Genomic DNA, 16,369 nt, shown 5'->3' with positions numbered 1-16,369 from the left:
AGACGGATGGTTTTACCCAGGAGCATTTGGGCAAGGGTTCTATAGCCTCATTCAAGCCCAGAAAGCATTTCATGCAATCACATACCCGCTGTTTCCTTTGCAGTTTTAATTTTGTTTGAACAGGTGGGATGTTAGTGACCTCTCGCTGTGATTAGTAACAGGTGCATTAAAAGAAAAGTCAGTTTTAACTACTTGGCATATTGGGCAAAAGATAGTGCCTGAAACAGCTGTATCTTCAGGGCATGGGAGCCCTTGAGAGAATGGAAGGGCCCAGACTTTGGACTCTTGATTCTGTTTTTGTGTGTGAATACTCAGGTCCTGGGCCATGAACTCAAGGCCTGAGCATTGTCCCTATGCTTTTTGCTCAAGACCAGTAATGTTCTACAGCTTGAGCCACAGTTCTACTTCCAACTTGTATGTGGCTCATTGGAGATAAGAGTCTCATGGGCTTTCCTGCCTGGGCTGGCTTTGAGCTGCAATCCTCAGGTCTCAGCCAAGGATTGCAGGTGTGAGCCACCAATGTCTGGCTTGCACTCTCTGTTCTTGACTAGGAAAGTTCCTAAGCTGTGGAGTGTTGAACAGCTAAACAAAGAAGGAAACACAGTTAAAGTCTGTCACAGGGATCTTTGATCTTTACCTGCATCCCAGAGTCATTTGCATTTAACCCTGAAAAGTCATCCAGAAGTACAGCTAATTACCTCATCAAACAGGAATCAAGATGCAAACCTACTTCTGATACTCGCTTTTGATTGTATTTCCAGGAGTGCGCTAATCCTTGCTGTGATGCGCACAGGTGTCTCCTGAAGCCAGGATTTGATTGTGCGCAAGGGGAGTGCTGTGAATCTTGTCATGTAAGGCCCTTTGCTGGGAGAGGGTTTCCCTGCTTTCAGTTCAGGTGGATGAACTCCCAAAGCCCTGCCAACCTTAGCTGAGCCGCCATTACTAATTGCAGGATGAGGCGGGGCTTGCTCTTACCAGAGCCTCTGGTGCTGCTATGCACGGGCCAGGAGAAAAGTAGCATGGGGTGTTTTAGGAGTGAAGTCGCATGACTGAGGCTGCTCTTCTATGAAACCTCAGCTGAGAGGGGAGTTACCATCTTGATAATAACAGCGTTAACGAGGAATGGGTTACACTGGGGCTGCCAAGTGATAATGGCAGATAGATAGTGATAGTTGGTGAAGAAAAGTTGACCAAAAAATCCCAGATGGCTCTCTCTAAGGGTTTAACGAAAACATCTTTTACCTCCCTGCATCATGAACTCGCCAAGAACATAACCGTTTACATACATCTTCAGTTCTTGTCAGAACTCAGCACACTTAAGTGACTGCTGAACATCTGGATGACAGAATCTCTCTATAAAATACCTCCTGGTAATGAGACCTCTCCCCACAGCATGTTTCCAGTACATGCAGGGAGATCTGATCTCCTGGTGATAGAGATTCCTTTTTCTAGACAAATGTCCCAGATGTGTGTAGGGTATTGGAGAGGAGGTCATTGTACTAAAGCAAGGGTGAAGATTAGACAAGGCAAACAAGAGTACTTCCTCATTTGTCTATTTTATGTCCCATCCTACTTATAACTACGTGTGACAATTGTAATATCCATTGGCAAAATCACCATCTGGTCATCCCTAAAACTGCCTAAGTGCTAAAACCTCTACCGATGAAAATAATTCTCCGTGCCATAGAGAAGGAAGTAATGGTTTGCCTTGAACAAGGCATTTGAGATCAATGAAAGGGGCCAACTTGCAACCCAGGTGCCCAAGGCTTACTGACCTGAATGTGTACATGCCTCCCTCTGCTTTGATTTTCGTTAACAGATAAAGAAAGAAGGATCTCCATGCAGACCAGCAAAAGATGAATGTGACCTTCCTGAAGTTTGTTCTGGCCACTCACCTGAATGTCCTCCAGATCAGTTCCAACCCAGTGGGACCCCATGCAAGAATGCAGAAGGCTACTGCTCCCTGGGGAAATGCCCCACTCGGGACCAGCAGTGCCATGCATTGTTTAGTGGTGGTGAGACACAGTCACAGAGATAAAGTCGATAGCCTGCTTTTCTCTATTATTTTCCTGTAAGAATTTGGGGTTAAGATGGGAAATCATACCACTGGTGGCATTGTCCCAAGGAATTATCTAGCACCTCTTTGGACATGGCCTCTATTGTTGATCCTACCTCTGCTACTGTTACTTTAGATAGAGAGATAGATAGATAGATAGATAATCTTGATTCCTACCTTAAACATTCTCCTGACGGATAGTATAAATGAATAATTACTCAATTCTACTTCACTGCTACCTAATACTACCATGATAGTGAGTGCTTAATTGCATTAGAAAATAAGGTGTGGTATGATTTACCATGTTTATGCTTCATTGTCTTAGTTTTATCATAATTTCATACCCCAGGAGCAAAAGAGAGTCACGATGCCTGCTACAAGATGAATAAAAAAGGAAACAAATTTGGCTACTGCAAAAACAAGGAAAATGGATTTGCTCCTTGTGAAGAGAAGTAAGTGGCCTGTGAGACACAGGGCTGTGGAAGAATGTTTAGAAATGCCAGCGAGGCTCTTGTGGCATCCCGTGGCCTCTTTTGCCTGAGAGATTGGGAAGAGAAGGGAGCAGGAAGGAAAGCCATGTCCCTGCCCGGTGGACTGCTAGGTGTTTACATACTGTGTTTCTTGGCTGGCGGTGATGGGACATAGAAAGGTGGAAAGATTGAAAGTGCTTATGGAGGAAAATAACATTACAGAAAAAAAAAAGGAATGAGTCAAATGGAATGAAGGGAAAGTTATAAAAAGTAAAAAAAAAAAAAAAACTAGCGAAGGAAATAAAGTCATAAAAAGAAAGGCAGAGTTGAAATTAGGGTGGATAATTCAGAAGTTTTATCTGCTGTTCATGTGCCTGAGCTTGAACACACCTTGAGATTTGGCAGCTTGCATCCAAGGCTTTAATGTGTAAAAGAAAACAAGCACAAGATTTAGACTGAAAGCAACCATCATCAAAGCCCAATGTCAAGTTCAGCTTTATTCATGAAATGTAGGTAGAAATGTAGGTCCACTTCCCTTCCTTCCTTCCTTGTTCCAGTTGCTGCCTGCGTGGAAAATGTGGGCTACAATAACAGAGCCTCACAGGCTGACAATCAGTCAACCAAAACGCCAGAAAGAATACGAAGGGTGTCTACCTAGTCTCTTTAAGTCACACAAGTTCACCTCACTAGCAAGAAATGTTCTTCTGTGAACTAGGGACTGACTGCTACCAGTGTGTGAGAATCATAGAGAACTATTTTTAAATCATTATTTTATATGCTTTATTCATCTCAGTTCCCAGACTCAGTACTTCAGCTGTGTTTGTGTTTTCTTCATTTGCTCTGCAGGAATAGCCTGGGCCTGGGGAAATGTATCTGTGCTCCTGTTTTGCCAGTTTCATCTCTTAACTGACTCCAAATCTAAGCATATTCTCCCTTTCCTGCAGAGATGTGAAATGTGGGAAGCTCTTCTGTACTGGAAGACAGCTCTCCCCTCTCCATGGAGAAGACAAGACGTACTATCTTAAGCTTCCACAACCCAATGCTACCTGCCAGTGCAGGACCGTGTTTTTCTACCACAATGCTGAAGATGTGGGCCTGGTGGATTCTGGAACAAAATGTGGAGATGGAATGGTAAGACTGTTTGTGTACTGGAACTTAGAGTTCTGCTGGCCAGAACACATCACTGGATTCGATAATGCATTCCAGAGGGGCTATCTATGGGAAAATGGCAACTAAAAATGGAAGCAATAACACTGTAATTATATTTTTGTTTGATTATAGTCATGCTAAGAGATGTGTACTTGCTATAAATATGTTTAATTAGTATCTTCTATTAGGGATCTAATGAAATCAGACATGACTATTTTTTCTAATTAATGTGACTGTTCCATTCTTCGTGTATTTATGCAACCTCATTTACTGGCCAAGTACAAGGCTGTCAGGAACCACACTAGACACGAATGATTGAATGGGGATTTCAACAACCTGTTCGTATGTTAGATTAAGCCATTATGATTCAGCAAGTGTGGTTTCCAGTGCTGTAACCAGTGTGGATTTGGAATGGAAGGGATGAAGTGTGTCATCTGAATGTTCCTCCTTAGGAAGGAAAAAGCCCAGAAACAGTAGGAATAAAATCACATACATTTTAATTAACCCACAGAAAACAGAATGTATAATATCTATGTAATTACATAAATGATAAGTCATGTAGAATATTCATCACTCTAACTCATTTGTTACTTCACTTCTAGGTGTGCAGCAATGGGGAATGTGTAAGCCTGCAGAAGGCCTACAATTCAACAAGCTGCTCTTCTCAATGTGATGAAAATTCAGTAAGATGTTATTGCTTCTAAAATTAATGTTCCTGGCCTCTTACATAAGCCTTTATTCTTGAGTGTATGTGTGAGTAAACTGACCTTTATAATCAGATAGACAGATAGCCAGATGATAAGGGGGATGATAGATTGCTAAGCTTATGGTTGGTCTGCATTCTGGCTGTCACATGTGTGACTGTAGCAGGGGCTATTCACATATGGGTTCTGGAAAGATACATCATCCTGTCTTGTTCTGTAGATTTCATTTTCCTGTTTTGACAGATTTCTCCAAAGATGGTTACTTCTTGTGTTTTGTTTGCTTACTTGCATGCCTTTGATTTTGTATGTAGTTGAGCTCATTAATCAATAGAGGTGTGTGTGTGTGTGTGTGTGTGTGTGTGTGTGTGTGTAAATGCATGCACAAGTATGGGTGTTGGTTGTGAAATTAACATTAGCCTAAATGAAGTAAAAAAAAAAAAATACCATGGCCTACATGAGTCATTTGGTAAAATTATATGGGTAGCGATTCTTCCAGATGGATGGCCGTGAGCCTCAATGCCAGTGTGCAGAAGAACAGACTCTTACAGACTGGGGAGAATCCTTCAACCTGAGCAGTAAGCATCCGGGGGTACAACACCTCCCACAGATCACAGGTGTGCCCAGCGGGCACACTGTACTTTTGTTATGTTTCTCTGTAGGGTCCTCTTCCACTAGTGTGCATGCTTGGAGACTCAAGCTGGATTTAGTGCAGTGACCCCATAGAACTAATAACTAACCCAGCCTCTTCTAGTGAGAGGCTGTTCAGCCTTTGTCAGCTGTAAGGAGTGACCAAAGCAAAGGCAAATATTCTGTGTGTTGCTCATTGGTGGGAAACGACAGTGATGGTGGTGATGGGTCATGAGTGTAAACGGGGTTGGCGTGTCTGGGAGAGATTAACAGGAAAAGGGAGAGGGACAGGAAAAGGTGCTAAGGGGTGCAGAGGATGGAGAGCTGTCATATTTATGCAAAGACGGCATTGAGCACCTGCAGCTGGAGCAAGGTGGAAGGAGGAGAGAGAGGAACTGTAGCGAAACTCCCCTTCTTTTATGAATGTACAGTAATGCAAACTGAAAAAAAAAATGTCAGAGCTCCATTAACTGCTAACTTTGCGTTGCTGTAAAGCGGACCCCCTGGCTGAGGGCCATGTTTTCAACGCCGCAGGCATTTCCGTCGTGGTGATTGTGATTGCTGGGCTTATTGCTGGTGTGGCAACCATCACATTATTAATTCGCTACCAAAAGTGCATTAAGTTGAAGCAAGTTCAGAGGTACGTCTGCATTTCCCGGGGTGAAGGGACCTCCCAAGGGTGGAAGTTTTGTGTTTATAAGATACTGACTAACAATGGAGAGAGAAAGTCTAAGTCTCTTTCTGAAGAGCAGATTAAAAAATACTAGTAAATCAACCTGTACCATGTCTGCCCATATCTCCGTTATGTCCCAGTTGCTGCATGTCAGAATGGTCTAGAGATATTGCAAAAATACCACTAGATGGGTGGTTTCTCCCCAACTGTTACCACACTGCCACCTGAGCATCATGTTTTCAAAAGGCTTTAGATGGCTTCACAGTTTTACCTCCTTATTTGTGTCCCTGTTCCATGTTCTTCCTGACAGTTCTCCTAGGGAAACACAAGGGGTGGAAAATAAAGGCTACATCGCTGAGGATCAACCAGGGACAGAGCCCGTGTTGACAGATATTCACCCCTTACACGTAAGGGAGTTTCATGTGCCCTGGGGATGAACTGGGGGGGGGGGGTGCATGTGTGTGTGTGTGTGTGTGTGTGTGCGTGCGTGCGTGCGTGTGTGTGTATGTGTGTGTGTGTGTGTGAAGTTGAACTCAGTCTAAGCTGCTTGGGGTGGGCAGTTAACTGAGAAGGTAACTGTGTTATGCTGAGAAGCAGTTTCACTGTTTGCCCACAAAGAAGCTCTTGACCTACCGTGGGGCAGGGGAGAAGAGCATGGCAGCCAAGAGAGGAGTTCAGAAGCGAATGTCTGTTAACCAAAGAAAATAATATTTGGGGCTGGGAAGTTGGGTCAGTGGTAGAGCGCTTGCCTCGCATGCATGAGGCCCTGGGTTCGATTTCTCAGCACCACATAAGCAGAAAAAAGCCGGAAGTGGCACTATGACTCAAGTGGTGGGTGCTAGCCTTGAGCTGAAGAGCTGAGGGACAGTATCCAGGCCCAGAGTTCGGGTCCCACGACCAGACAGAAAAAAAAAATTTGGAAAAAGACTCTAAGCCAGAAGACAAATCTTATCCAACTTGGAAGAATGTGTTCTCCAAGTAAAATTACATTCAAAAGCAGTGACAGGTTGATGCAGATACTGATCTGGTGGAATTAAGTACATTCTAAGGAATGTATATGTCAAATGATAAATCAAAATGGTATTAGATACTCTGTTTACCTGGTTAAAGAAGAAAAATGTCCAATTAATAACAGAAACCTTCACTGTAAGAAACTAGAAAAACAGGCCAGGTATGGAGGTTCATAAGAGCTACCTGGGGAATGAAGATCAGGAAGGTCAAGGTTCAAGGCTAACCTGAGCAAAAAGTTAAGGAGAACTGTCACAACCAATACAAAGCTGGGCATGGGGAATGTGCCTGAAACCCAGGAAACACAATAAAGAACACGGCCCAGGCAAGCAAAGGCATAAACACAACAAAATCCTATTTTAAAAAACAACTGAAGCAGAATGCATATGGTTCAAATAGCAAAATGCCTATGGAACAAGCTCAGAATGCTGAGTTCAAAACCATTCCTACAAAAACAAAATGAGAAAAGACACTAGGAAAAAGAAAAAAAAAAAGGAACACAAACAAAACCCTGTACAGATAGAAAGCAAATGAGAAGTAAACGACAGGTCACACCAACAAAAGTAAAGAAAAATAGGGAAGATCAATGAAAAAGTTGTTTTCTGAGAAGAGTCATAACATTTAAAAAAAAACAACAAACTTCTAGGTAGACAGATTAGGGGGGAAAAATCAGAGTTCAAACAGGATCATCAGGAAAGTAACATCATTGGAGATTGTACACATATGAAAGTAATCATGAGAGAATATTATTTCAGAATATGTGACCATGTAATAAAATAGAAAATTTCCTGCAAGACACACATCACCACAGCTTGGTCTAGCCTCACTGAAGCATGCCTCTATCTTAATGGTCAGCTGGAGGGTGTGCGTTACGACCCAATGACTTTTCAGATCAAAGGAAGGTAGGTGGCTGTGGAATTACCAGATTACATTCAAATAAGGAGGCTCCCAAAGGAGAGGCTCTGGTGGGTCAGGGAGAAACCTCTTCTCTTCTCCGCATGCTTGCTTTGTGCACAGTAGACTAGAGGCAGCTATCTCTGGAGACTTTTTTTTTTCTATATCTTCAGTGGGTTAGGGTTTTGTGATGGTGGGTGTTTTTGCCTTTCCTAAGAAAACAGTCCAGGGAGGGCTGGCAAATGTGTTCTGGAGAGTTGGCAAATAGTCATACCTGGTGGAGTAGCGGCTGCAGGTTAACAATGTCTCTTTGCATTAGCAGAGAGCTTCAGAGTCCTTGGAGAGTCTTCCATCCGGCTTCCCAAGCCCTCACTACATCACGCTGGTATGTCCCGGTCACTGCCTGTGGGTTACGGGCATCCGTGACCATTTCATTAACAATTTTGATACCGTTCATCCACGACTTGGTTCCTTGAAAGGGCCAATATTACCACACAAATCACTGACCTCAGGTAAAGCGAGAACACTCTGGTAGAGACATCAGAGCAGAACAGAGTCTGGGGAAAGAAGGAACTAGAAGAGCCATAAAAGTCCTTTGTTTGGAATGCTGATGTCCTCTTGTTTAGCATGAATTCTTGTCAAGCAGTTTGGATTTATGACCATTAATATATTACTTGCTGCAATTACCTCGTTTGTCTTTTCCCTTGAGTTCTACTCCTGAGTGTAAGACTTCTCAAGGATAGCTTTCACTGGTACTCAATCAGCTCCAGGCTGGGAAACTCACAGTTAAGCAAGAGAATAAACATGGCAGGATCTCTAGCAATCACCCCCAAGGGTTCATCTCCATACCAGCTTCCTGGAAGTGAAATCGCAGAGCACCCCTCACCCAGAACAGGGTGCTGAACACACCCAAGATTCTCAGGGCTCCGTGGTAAAATCGGCAGTTCTTATGAAGCTTTCTTTAGGGATGAGGCAAGGCTGGGTGAGGGCAGTTTTCAGTATTTGGTTGCTCAACGCCCTCGGCTCAGGCAGAAGCATCTGTATTCCCAAGTTTCCCCAGAGAACCAGCGCAGACCATCATGGAAAGCAGGGTTGGTTGACCTGGATTCCAGTCAAAACAGTGTCTGAGTCAAAGAAAATGCTTAGAAAAATCTCTTACTGTCTTCAATGCAGGGAAGATTTCACAAGTGTCTGGTAAGAATTTTCCTAACCAGAGAGAGCTACATACTGTCCTAGAGCTTTCATGGAACAGGAAGTGTTGTGCTCACCTGGATATTAGCATATGTGTGTGTGTGTGTGCAGGCATGTGTGCATGTGCAAGAGCAATAATACCTGATGTAATTCTTCACCCCGCACAATTTATTTATTATAGAAATCCGCCAGCAAAGATCCAAGAGGAGTTACAGATCCCAATCAAAGTGCTAAAGTGGTAAGTTTTGGTGACAGGGACATCTCCCTTTCTTTCTTTTCAAATGCTAGCATCCTTTTATGCTCTTTACTGTTGAGAGAGGAAGTTCTCTGTTCCTATCCAAAAGAGTAGGACGGCTAATTATTTTCACTGACAGTATTTGCTGACGTTTCTGAACAGAGAATACTGAAGAACAGAGGCTTTGACAGTCTGAGGCTTTTAAACTTGACCTAAGGAGCAAGCAAGAATTCAACACACTAAATCCATTTTAGAAAGAAGAAAACAACACGCTCCTTTCATAGTTTAGTTGACCCAAGAACATAAGTTCATGAGTGATTTGTACACTTGAAATACTATGCACATATTAGAAAATTTAATGGGAAAAATGTTGACTTTGGTCGAGAAGAAGCAAAACGACTCATTGCTTGGCCCCATTTCTGAGTTTTTGCCTTCATGCTTGCCTTCCTTTGTCTCTATGGAAGATTGCTTTCCTACAACATACCGGGCACCGGGTCCCTCCTCCAGGTCTTCTTAAGAGGAATTCTGCACAATGCCAACACACTGAATAAAACAGAGAAGGTCACTTTGTGAGCAGCCCCTTTTTTCCCTCATGACAGAGCTATGCACACAGTAGAGAAAGGACCCTCTCCTCTAAGGACAAAGGAAATGGTTTGACGTCTTGTACTGGAAAAGGAACATTTCATCTTGTAGTATGCCTGTTCATTTTTGTAAGTCCAGAAACAGCTCCAGCTTAGGCAATCTTTAAAAAAAAAGTGTGAATAAACATAACACAACAGAACCTAGAAAGGTTAATCCAATTAGTAGATGAGTAACTGCAATACATGTTAAAGGAAACATGTATAGGAACCGACTTATTTTTTTTAACCATCTGCTTCTGTTTAGAGTCTGAAATTGGACATCCAAAATGGCTGTGCGATGCTTGGCTGAAGACACCAAACTGCAGGACTTCGCAGTCTCCCCTTGGCTCATTCCACGCATCTCCGTAGCTTCTGCCATCGTCTTTATCCAGACACGAAAACTTTAAGAGAAACAATTTCTTTTTGCTAGCGTTTACTTGTAGAATTCACAACCTGTAGTATAGACATATGTTACAGAAAATGTCTAGTGTCTTTTCAAATGCACTTTCATTTGCTACAAAAACAAGCAGTCTCTTGGCTCTGGTATTGCATATTTTTTTTTGCCAACAAACTGTTCATCTACTTATTTTTATGGGAATCAAAGTTGGGAGAAATCTAAGAGGCAAAGGATCACGTGTGAAGGGTTCATCCAAGCATTGAATTGGGCATTGTGACCCATAAATGATTCACTGTCTCCTGAATTGTGGGGAAGAGCAGAGACCAGTTGGGTGGTGTGATTCTATTGGTCAATTAAAAGTGGAGGAGGCAGGATAATGGTCACCATGACGACAGAAGCATCCCTGAAACACCTCCTTAGTCAGCCACCCAGGTCCCAGAATGCTCCTGGCAGTTCTAACTCCTTGGTTTGCCTTTCTAGAATTCTTTTAAGTAGCTGATTGAAACATTGGAGGGCTACAAGGACTTCAGAAGGAAGGACGTGCTCTGAGCAACCATGAAGGGCCCCCAGGTCCCCAGAACACATAGATATGGGGGTCCCGGCGTGGTTTCTGTGACTGTGGCTCCACCTGGGCCCTGGGTCCAGTGGGTGCACTTACATGCCTGCCCCTCCTTACACACATTCCTCTCAGCAGGCTTCCTGTCTTCTAGTGCCTCTCTGGGAATGATGCAGCTCCTGGCAGCTACTTTTTCATTTACTGAAAGAAACTCTCCAGGGCTAAATGAAAACATCCCGGACTCAGCAAAACCAGGGCTAGAAAGAGAGAGGAAGAGAGCCAGTCGGGCGGCGTGTCAGTGGCCCTGCTGGCTTTTTCTTTTCCCTGGAGATGCACAGGGGGACGTGACACGGCTAGCCCTCAGCTTCCCTAACATTGTGGATCATGCTGCTACCTTAAGAGAGAATGTGGCTGAATGTGTTCTCTTACCAAAGGATGAAAACTGAAATACTGCAGGTAAATGTGCAGAGCGGGGGCCTCATTCAACCCTGAATAATCCCAGTTTCAGGGTTAGCCCTGTCATCATGTTTTTCTGGATCCTACTTACATGGCTGAATAAGATCTGATTCTCTTTATGAAAGAACCACTGCTCTGGTCTGTTAGTTTGGATACAGTTCCCATATCTCTTCTACAAGATTCTCTACTGTGCTCTACTGATATCCTTGTGCTCCATGTTTACGGACTTACTCATATCTGATCTTTCTTTTCCTTCACGCTTTAATTATAAATATGCCGCGTATCCCGAGTCCTGCTTCGTTGATGCTGGGCTAGTGTCGTCTCTTTGGGTTCTACCCCTGCTCCGCTGTTCTTCAGATGGCTCTCCTGCCAGGTGAGACCCTTAGAAGATTTAGGGAGCATTTTCCAAGTTTGTCCAGGTTCCTTTTCCGAGGCCTTATGAGATGTATCCACCCTCCTTCCACGGGCCGCCCTCTTCTGTTTTTTTCCTTAGGGATCTAGGCCTTCCAGTGCTGTCTATAGCTCAGCAGGGTGGGGCCCAGTGGCTGTGGATCAAGTCCTCCGGTCACAATCCGTGCCAAGTCTCAGCTCCACCCTCTGGGATGGGAATAGGAAGCATTCCTTGAAGCCATCCTGCTAAACTTTCAGGGGCTCAAGTGTCTCCAAGACCTTAACCCAACCCAGTGGCCTCTAATCCTGAATGTAGCCCCAGTATTTCTTAGAAACAGGGGTTGTAAGCATCAGAGCCCCAGGCTGTGTGTCAGCTTATTTAGATGTAACCCTAACATTTTCTGCCTTTTGTCTCCAAATCTGAATCATGTCCTACCATTGCTGGCAGGGATAGGATGTGAGTGGACAGACCGCCTTCTTGTCTGCCCTATAGCCTTCTTGCTGCATGACCCATCGATGGATGCAGGAACCTTGTTGCTGATGGAACTTCCCAAATTCAATCCAAGCTCCACAGATTCTGGGACTCTGGGCTTTTATTGTACTCTGCAGCTGGGTGGCGTCCCCTCTGCTGCGCAAAGAGGCAGATTTAGAAAGAAGCTGGAGCTCCAGGCCCATCCCATGTCCAGTCCTTCCAAGATCTCTACATTAGTTGATTATTATTATTTTGTGACACTAGGAGATTGAACTCAGGGCTTTGTGCATAGGAATCATGGTGCTCGACCACTGAACTCCATGTAAAGCCCTGCATTTTTTTTTCTTAATGGCTTTTAGTGGATGGAGGAGGAAGAAGAAGAAAGCAAACACTTTACGAGCAAAAGTGGTGATGTCTCTTGGAGACAAATAGAAAGACCACCCAGCTAGTTTGAACGTGTTCACAGCTAGGGCCAGGCATGCATCAGCCAGAGACCAAACTGGATGGAAAGGTGTTCTAAGAATGGGTCAGTGCTCTCATGCTTTAATAGCTCTTCACATACTCTTAAGATATAAATATTGGGTGCCAAGCACAGTGGCTCATACCTATAATCCCAGCACTCAGAAGGTGGAGGCAGGGGTATCATGAGTTCCAAACCAGCCTGGGTTACATAATGAGTTTAAGGTCAACCTAGGGATACATAGTGAGACTCTGTGTCAAAAGAAGAAAGAAGGTTAATTTCAGTGTAGGACTAAAGTCTGGCTGAGCTCAGTCTCACTCTCCAGCCTCCATATGTACCCATGGGCCCTGGGGTATGAGCAAAACCTCTGCCCAATCTCTGACTGGCTAAGAATGCATAGTAAGAGCAGGACAGAAGTAAGAATAGGAGCCAGGACCTGAGCAGATACATCAATGTGAGGTTACAGACTGTGAGGTTAAAATTAGGCAAGTCACCTAAAAAACACTCAGAAAACAAATCCAAGCCGGGCACTGGTGGCTCATGCCTGTCATCCTAGCTACACAAGAGGTTGAGATTTGAGGTTCGTGGTTCAAAGCCAGCACCGGCAAGAAAGTCTTTGAGACTCTTATCTCCAATGAACCACCAGAAAACTGGAAGTGGCGCTATGGCTCAAGTGGTAGAGTGCTAGCCTTGAGCTGAAGAGCTGAGGGACAGCGCCCAGGCCCAGAGTTCAAACCCCATGACCAACAACAACAAAAAGCAAATTCAGATCCATGTTTGATACCATGCACTGCACAAATCGGTCTGTTCTTATACCACTTCTGCTGGGGGTGCAGCAGTGATGATTCCAAACAAAATCTTCCTTCTACCACCCACTGCCAGCATCTCCAATCTACCAATCTACCAAGTATTCTCAAACCTCAGCCATCTTGACACAACCAAATGCCTGTTTATCCAGGCCATCAATCCTGCCAAAAGTTACAAGTAATCAAAACTCACATTGGAAGAGGGCTAACATTAGTGATGAAAATATTCAGTGTTTACCTGACAAACCATCCTGAAGTTCACAGGATAACCACTAGGTGGCCACACAGCTAGCTAAATTTCAGGTGCCTTGGGAAACTGCCTGGTGATTTTCTCCTTTTTCCAAACAGCAGGACACCTTCAGTATCACGACTTCAAACAAACTTATTAACGAATTTGCTAAACTTTATTCTTGCTTTTGCTTGAGACTGTGTCCTTTTCTGGTGTGGGTTATGACCATGTAAACATGAACTAGCTAGATGATGATGACGATAGTTAAATACACACAGACACAGACACAGACACAGACACAGACACACACACACACACACACACACACACACACACACACACACACACACACACACACACACACCCCAAGAGAAGTCTGACAGCGAAAATGTCCAGTAGAGATTTTGAACTGGAAAAGCAATATCTTCTCTATTTTCAGAAGGCAGCAGCCTGTGTAACTTATCTGACTTTGTGATGGGCCGTTGATGGCAATTGATTCCTCAACTAATCGCCACCCAAGAGTGAGAACTATTGATTAGATCCCAGGTTTATTGGAAGCTTCCAGATCACTTTCAAACTGCAGGTCAGGCCGTGAGAGCCTTTATGTAAGGATGTGGTCTCCCTGTGGGCTTCACACAGTGCCATATCTTCCACCAGGAAGAGCTGCAATCCTGAGCTGCGTATGATGTATATTGATTACTCAGAGATGAGGACGTCTGTCACGTTAAGCCTCAGGGGTCTCCCAGGAGGAGAGGTATGGAACCAGGGCCCTTCAGGATCCCTGGAACTCGAGCTGGGAAGAGATCCTATCAGAGCGGCTTCATACAATCATCCTTAACTGAATTCCAAAGCCAGGGCTGCTAGCTCAAGGGTCCCGGTGATTTGGTACAATAACAAGGCCAAGGAAGGCAGCGTTTATGGAGGACACACCGTCTGCCGGGAGTGGATTTCTGTACTTCCTACCTACTTTGTGCATCATGTAGAATTTTTAATGTCTGGGAAAATTGAGGTCAAAATTAGTGAAATGACTGTTGAAGAGAACTAATTAATTCACCAGGAGCTCAAAGCAGGAAGTCTAACTGAAGAACAGGCCCTTTCGTCATTACATTGAATTCTGTGGAGGGAAAGCAGACACGCATATACCACCAAATTCTACTACCGAATTCCCCCAAACAAGAGATGTTCATTTAGCCTACTCCCACGCTCCTCCTCTACACACCATACTTCCCAGCCTCCCAGCCTCAGCAGCAGTGGCTGTGTGGGGGTTTACATAACAAGCGAGAGTAAGCAAAGGCAGGAAGCTCTGCTTGGGAAGACTGGGCTACTGCAGAAGGTAGACCTTGAGGTTGGCAAGGACCTGAGACTCGGGATCGGGATTCCTCCTCCAGCTCTTCTAGGCTACTCCCTAGTGGATGCTTTGGGAGCTTGGCTTTGTTTTTACAAAGACTTCTAATTCTGGAAGAAACTTTCTTCGCAGGACAGGCCTGCCCCTCTGTTTGCATCCACTTCTAATTCTGGAAGAAACTTTCTTCGCAGGACAGGCCTGTCCCTCTGTTTGCATCCAGCTCAGTGTGTCATGGAAGACTCTGTTGCTGCCTCTGCCATCCCTGTTTGCAGGACAGAGAAGAAGATAGGATTCCTGATACTCCCCAGCAGCCGTGGGCCAGGGGAGGAAAGCAGTGGAGAGGCACAGCCTTCCTCGTTCTTTCATACAGAAAACACGGATTAGCTAACACAGGAGCTGTCCCAAGGCACAGAGAAGCGATCCAGGAGCTTCGAGACAGCTTCGAGCTGAGAGCAGTCAGCGCAAAGCATGCTCCCTGCCCTGTCCTCGTGATTTTCTCAGCGAGGTACTGGCTCCATTTTCTCGTCTTTTCTGGAGTTAGGATGAGAGCAAAGAAAATTTCCAGTGATGAGTTGTGATCCTAACAGGACTCAAGAGAGGAATCACTGCTTACCTTTTGGGAAAATAGGACTTGAGACAAACCCTCTAGCATTGAAAATAATAGCTAAATTTCTTCCTCCCTCTCATATTATCAGTATGTTTATTTGGTCTTCTTTCTTGTGCCAGTAGTGGGGCTTGAACTAAGGGCCTTGTGCTCTTTCTTAGCTTTTCCTTCTCAAGACTGATACTCTATCAACAGAGCCACACCTCCACTTCCAGATATTTGCTGGTTATTTGGGGATAAGAATCTCTCAGATTTGTTTTCTCAGACTGGCTTTGAACCCAAATCCTCAGACCTCAGCCTCCTGAGTAGCTAGGGTTACAGGTGTAAGCCACCAGCACCCAGCTATCATCAGCATCTGGATATCAAAGCTTAGTCAATAAAACCAAAAGTGGAGAATAATATCCCAGTAACATTCTGAGACTCCACCCCATTCTCTCGAAGTCCTGAGGCAGGGAGGGTGGCTGCCAGTGAACTATCTTCTCTAAAGTGCCTCTGCTGTTCTCCATGAAAAAGAACATCTCCAAAGTTCAAGATGCCACTTCCTTCTGAAACCCTGGGGGCAGGCAGAGCAGGAAATGGGTCATCTCAGAAGATGCACACTGAGTAAACTCGAGGCCTCAGGAGTGAGGCCTAACAAAATACATGAGCTGCGTAGGGGCTGACACCATCCAGGCTCTGGGTACTTCTTTACTCATCAGTACTAGTTGTGTGGTTGTGTCTGTACCTGCTGTATAGTTAGTACAGTGTGCATGTGTGGTTTTGCGTTTACAGTGATGCTCTAATGACGTTCAAAGGCACAGGGAGGTAAAGCACTGTCCGAGAAATCTCAGCCTCTCGGGCTGAGTAAGTAGATGGTCACAAAATAATGTGATGAAAGACAAAGGGAAGGATGAGCAGGAGGGAAGAAGAGAGAGCCTGCACCATCCACTTCCTGTCTATGTACAGAGACTGAAGGCTTCAGACAGATGACGATAAAATCATGTCAGGAAAGCATTACTCAGATATGTTTTCCTGGAAACAAAAGCAA

General features: G+C 44.4%; 1 protein-coding gene across 1 annotated transcript in view; it reads left to right on the top strand.

Annotated features, from left to right (window-relative positions):
• Positions 1-16,369, top strand: part of Adam7 (ADAM metallopeptidase domain 7) — a 38,440-nt gene that overhangs the window by 20,316 nt on the left and 1,755 nt on the right. Inside the window, exons 13-23 of the mRNA XM_042697831.1 lie at positions 762-851; positions 1,820-2,015; positions 2,406-2,508; positions 3,471-3,657; positions 4,278-4,358; positions 4,876-4,954; positions 5,541-5,646; positions 5,990-6,086; positions 7,904-7,966; positions 8,954-9,010; positions 15,011-15,243. Of these exons, the coding sequence (XP_042553765.1) occupies positions 762-851; positions 1,820-2,015; positions 2,406-2,508; positions 3,471-3,657; positions 4,278-4,358; positions 4,876-4,954; positions 5,541-5,646; positions 5,990-6,086; positions 7,904-7,966; positions 8,954-9,010; positions 15,011-15,243 (1,292 nt within the window). The remainder of the gene's footprint in view (positions 1-761; positions 852-1,819; positions 2,016-2,405; positions 2,509-3,470; positions 3,658-4,277; positions 4,359-4,875; positions 4,955-5,540; positions 5,647-5,989; positions 6,087-7,903; positions 7,967-8,953; positions 9,011-15,010; positions 15,244-16,369) is intronic.

The sequence above is a fragment of the Dipodomys spectabilis genome, unplaced genomic scaffold, assembly GCF_019054845.1.
Source record: "Dipodomys spectabilis isolate Male_0828 unplaced genomic scaffold, ASM1905484v1 ptg000229l, whole genome shotgun sequence".
Classification (NCBI taxonomy): Eukaryota; Metazoa; Chordata; class Mammalia; order Rodentia; family Heteromyidae; genus Dipodomys; species Dipodomys spectabilis.
This window is presented reverse-complemented; position numbering and strand designations above follow the sequence as displayed.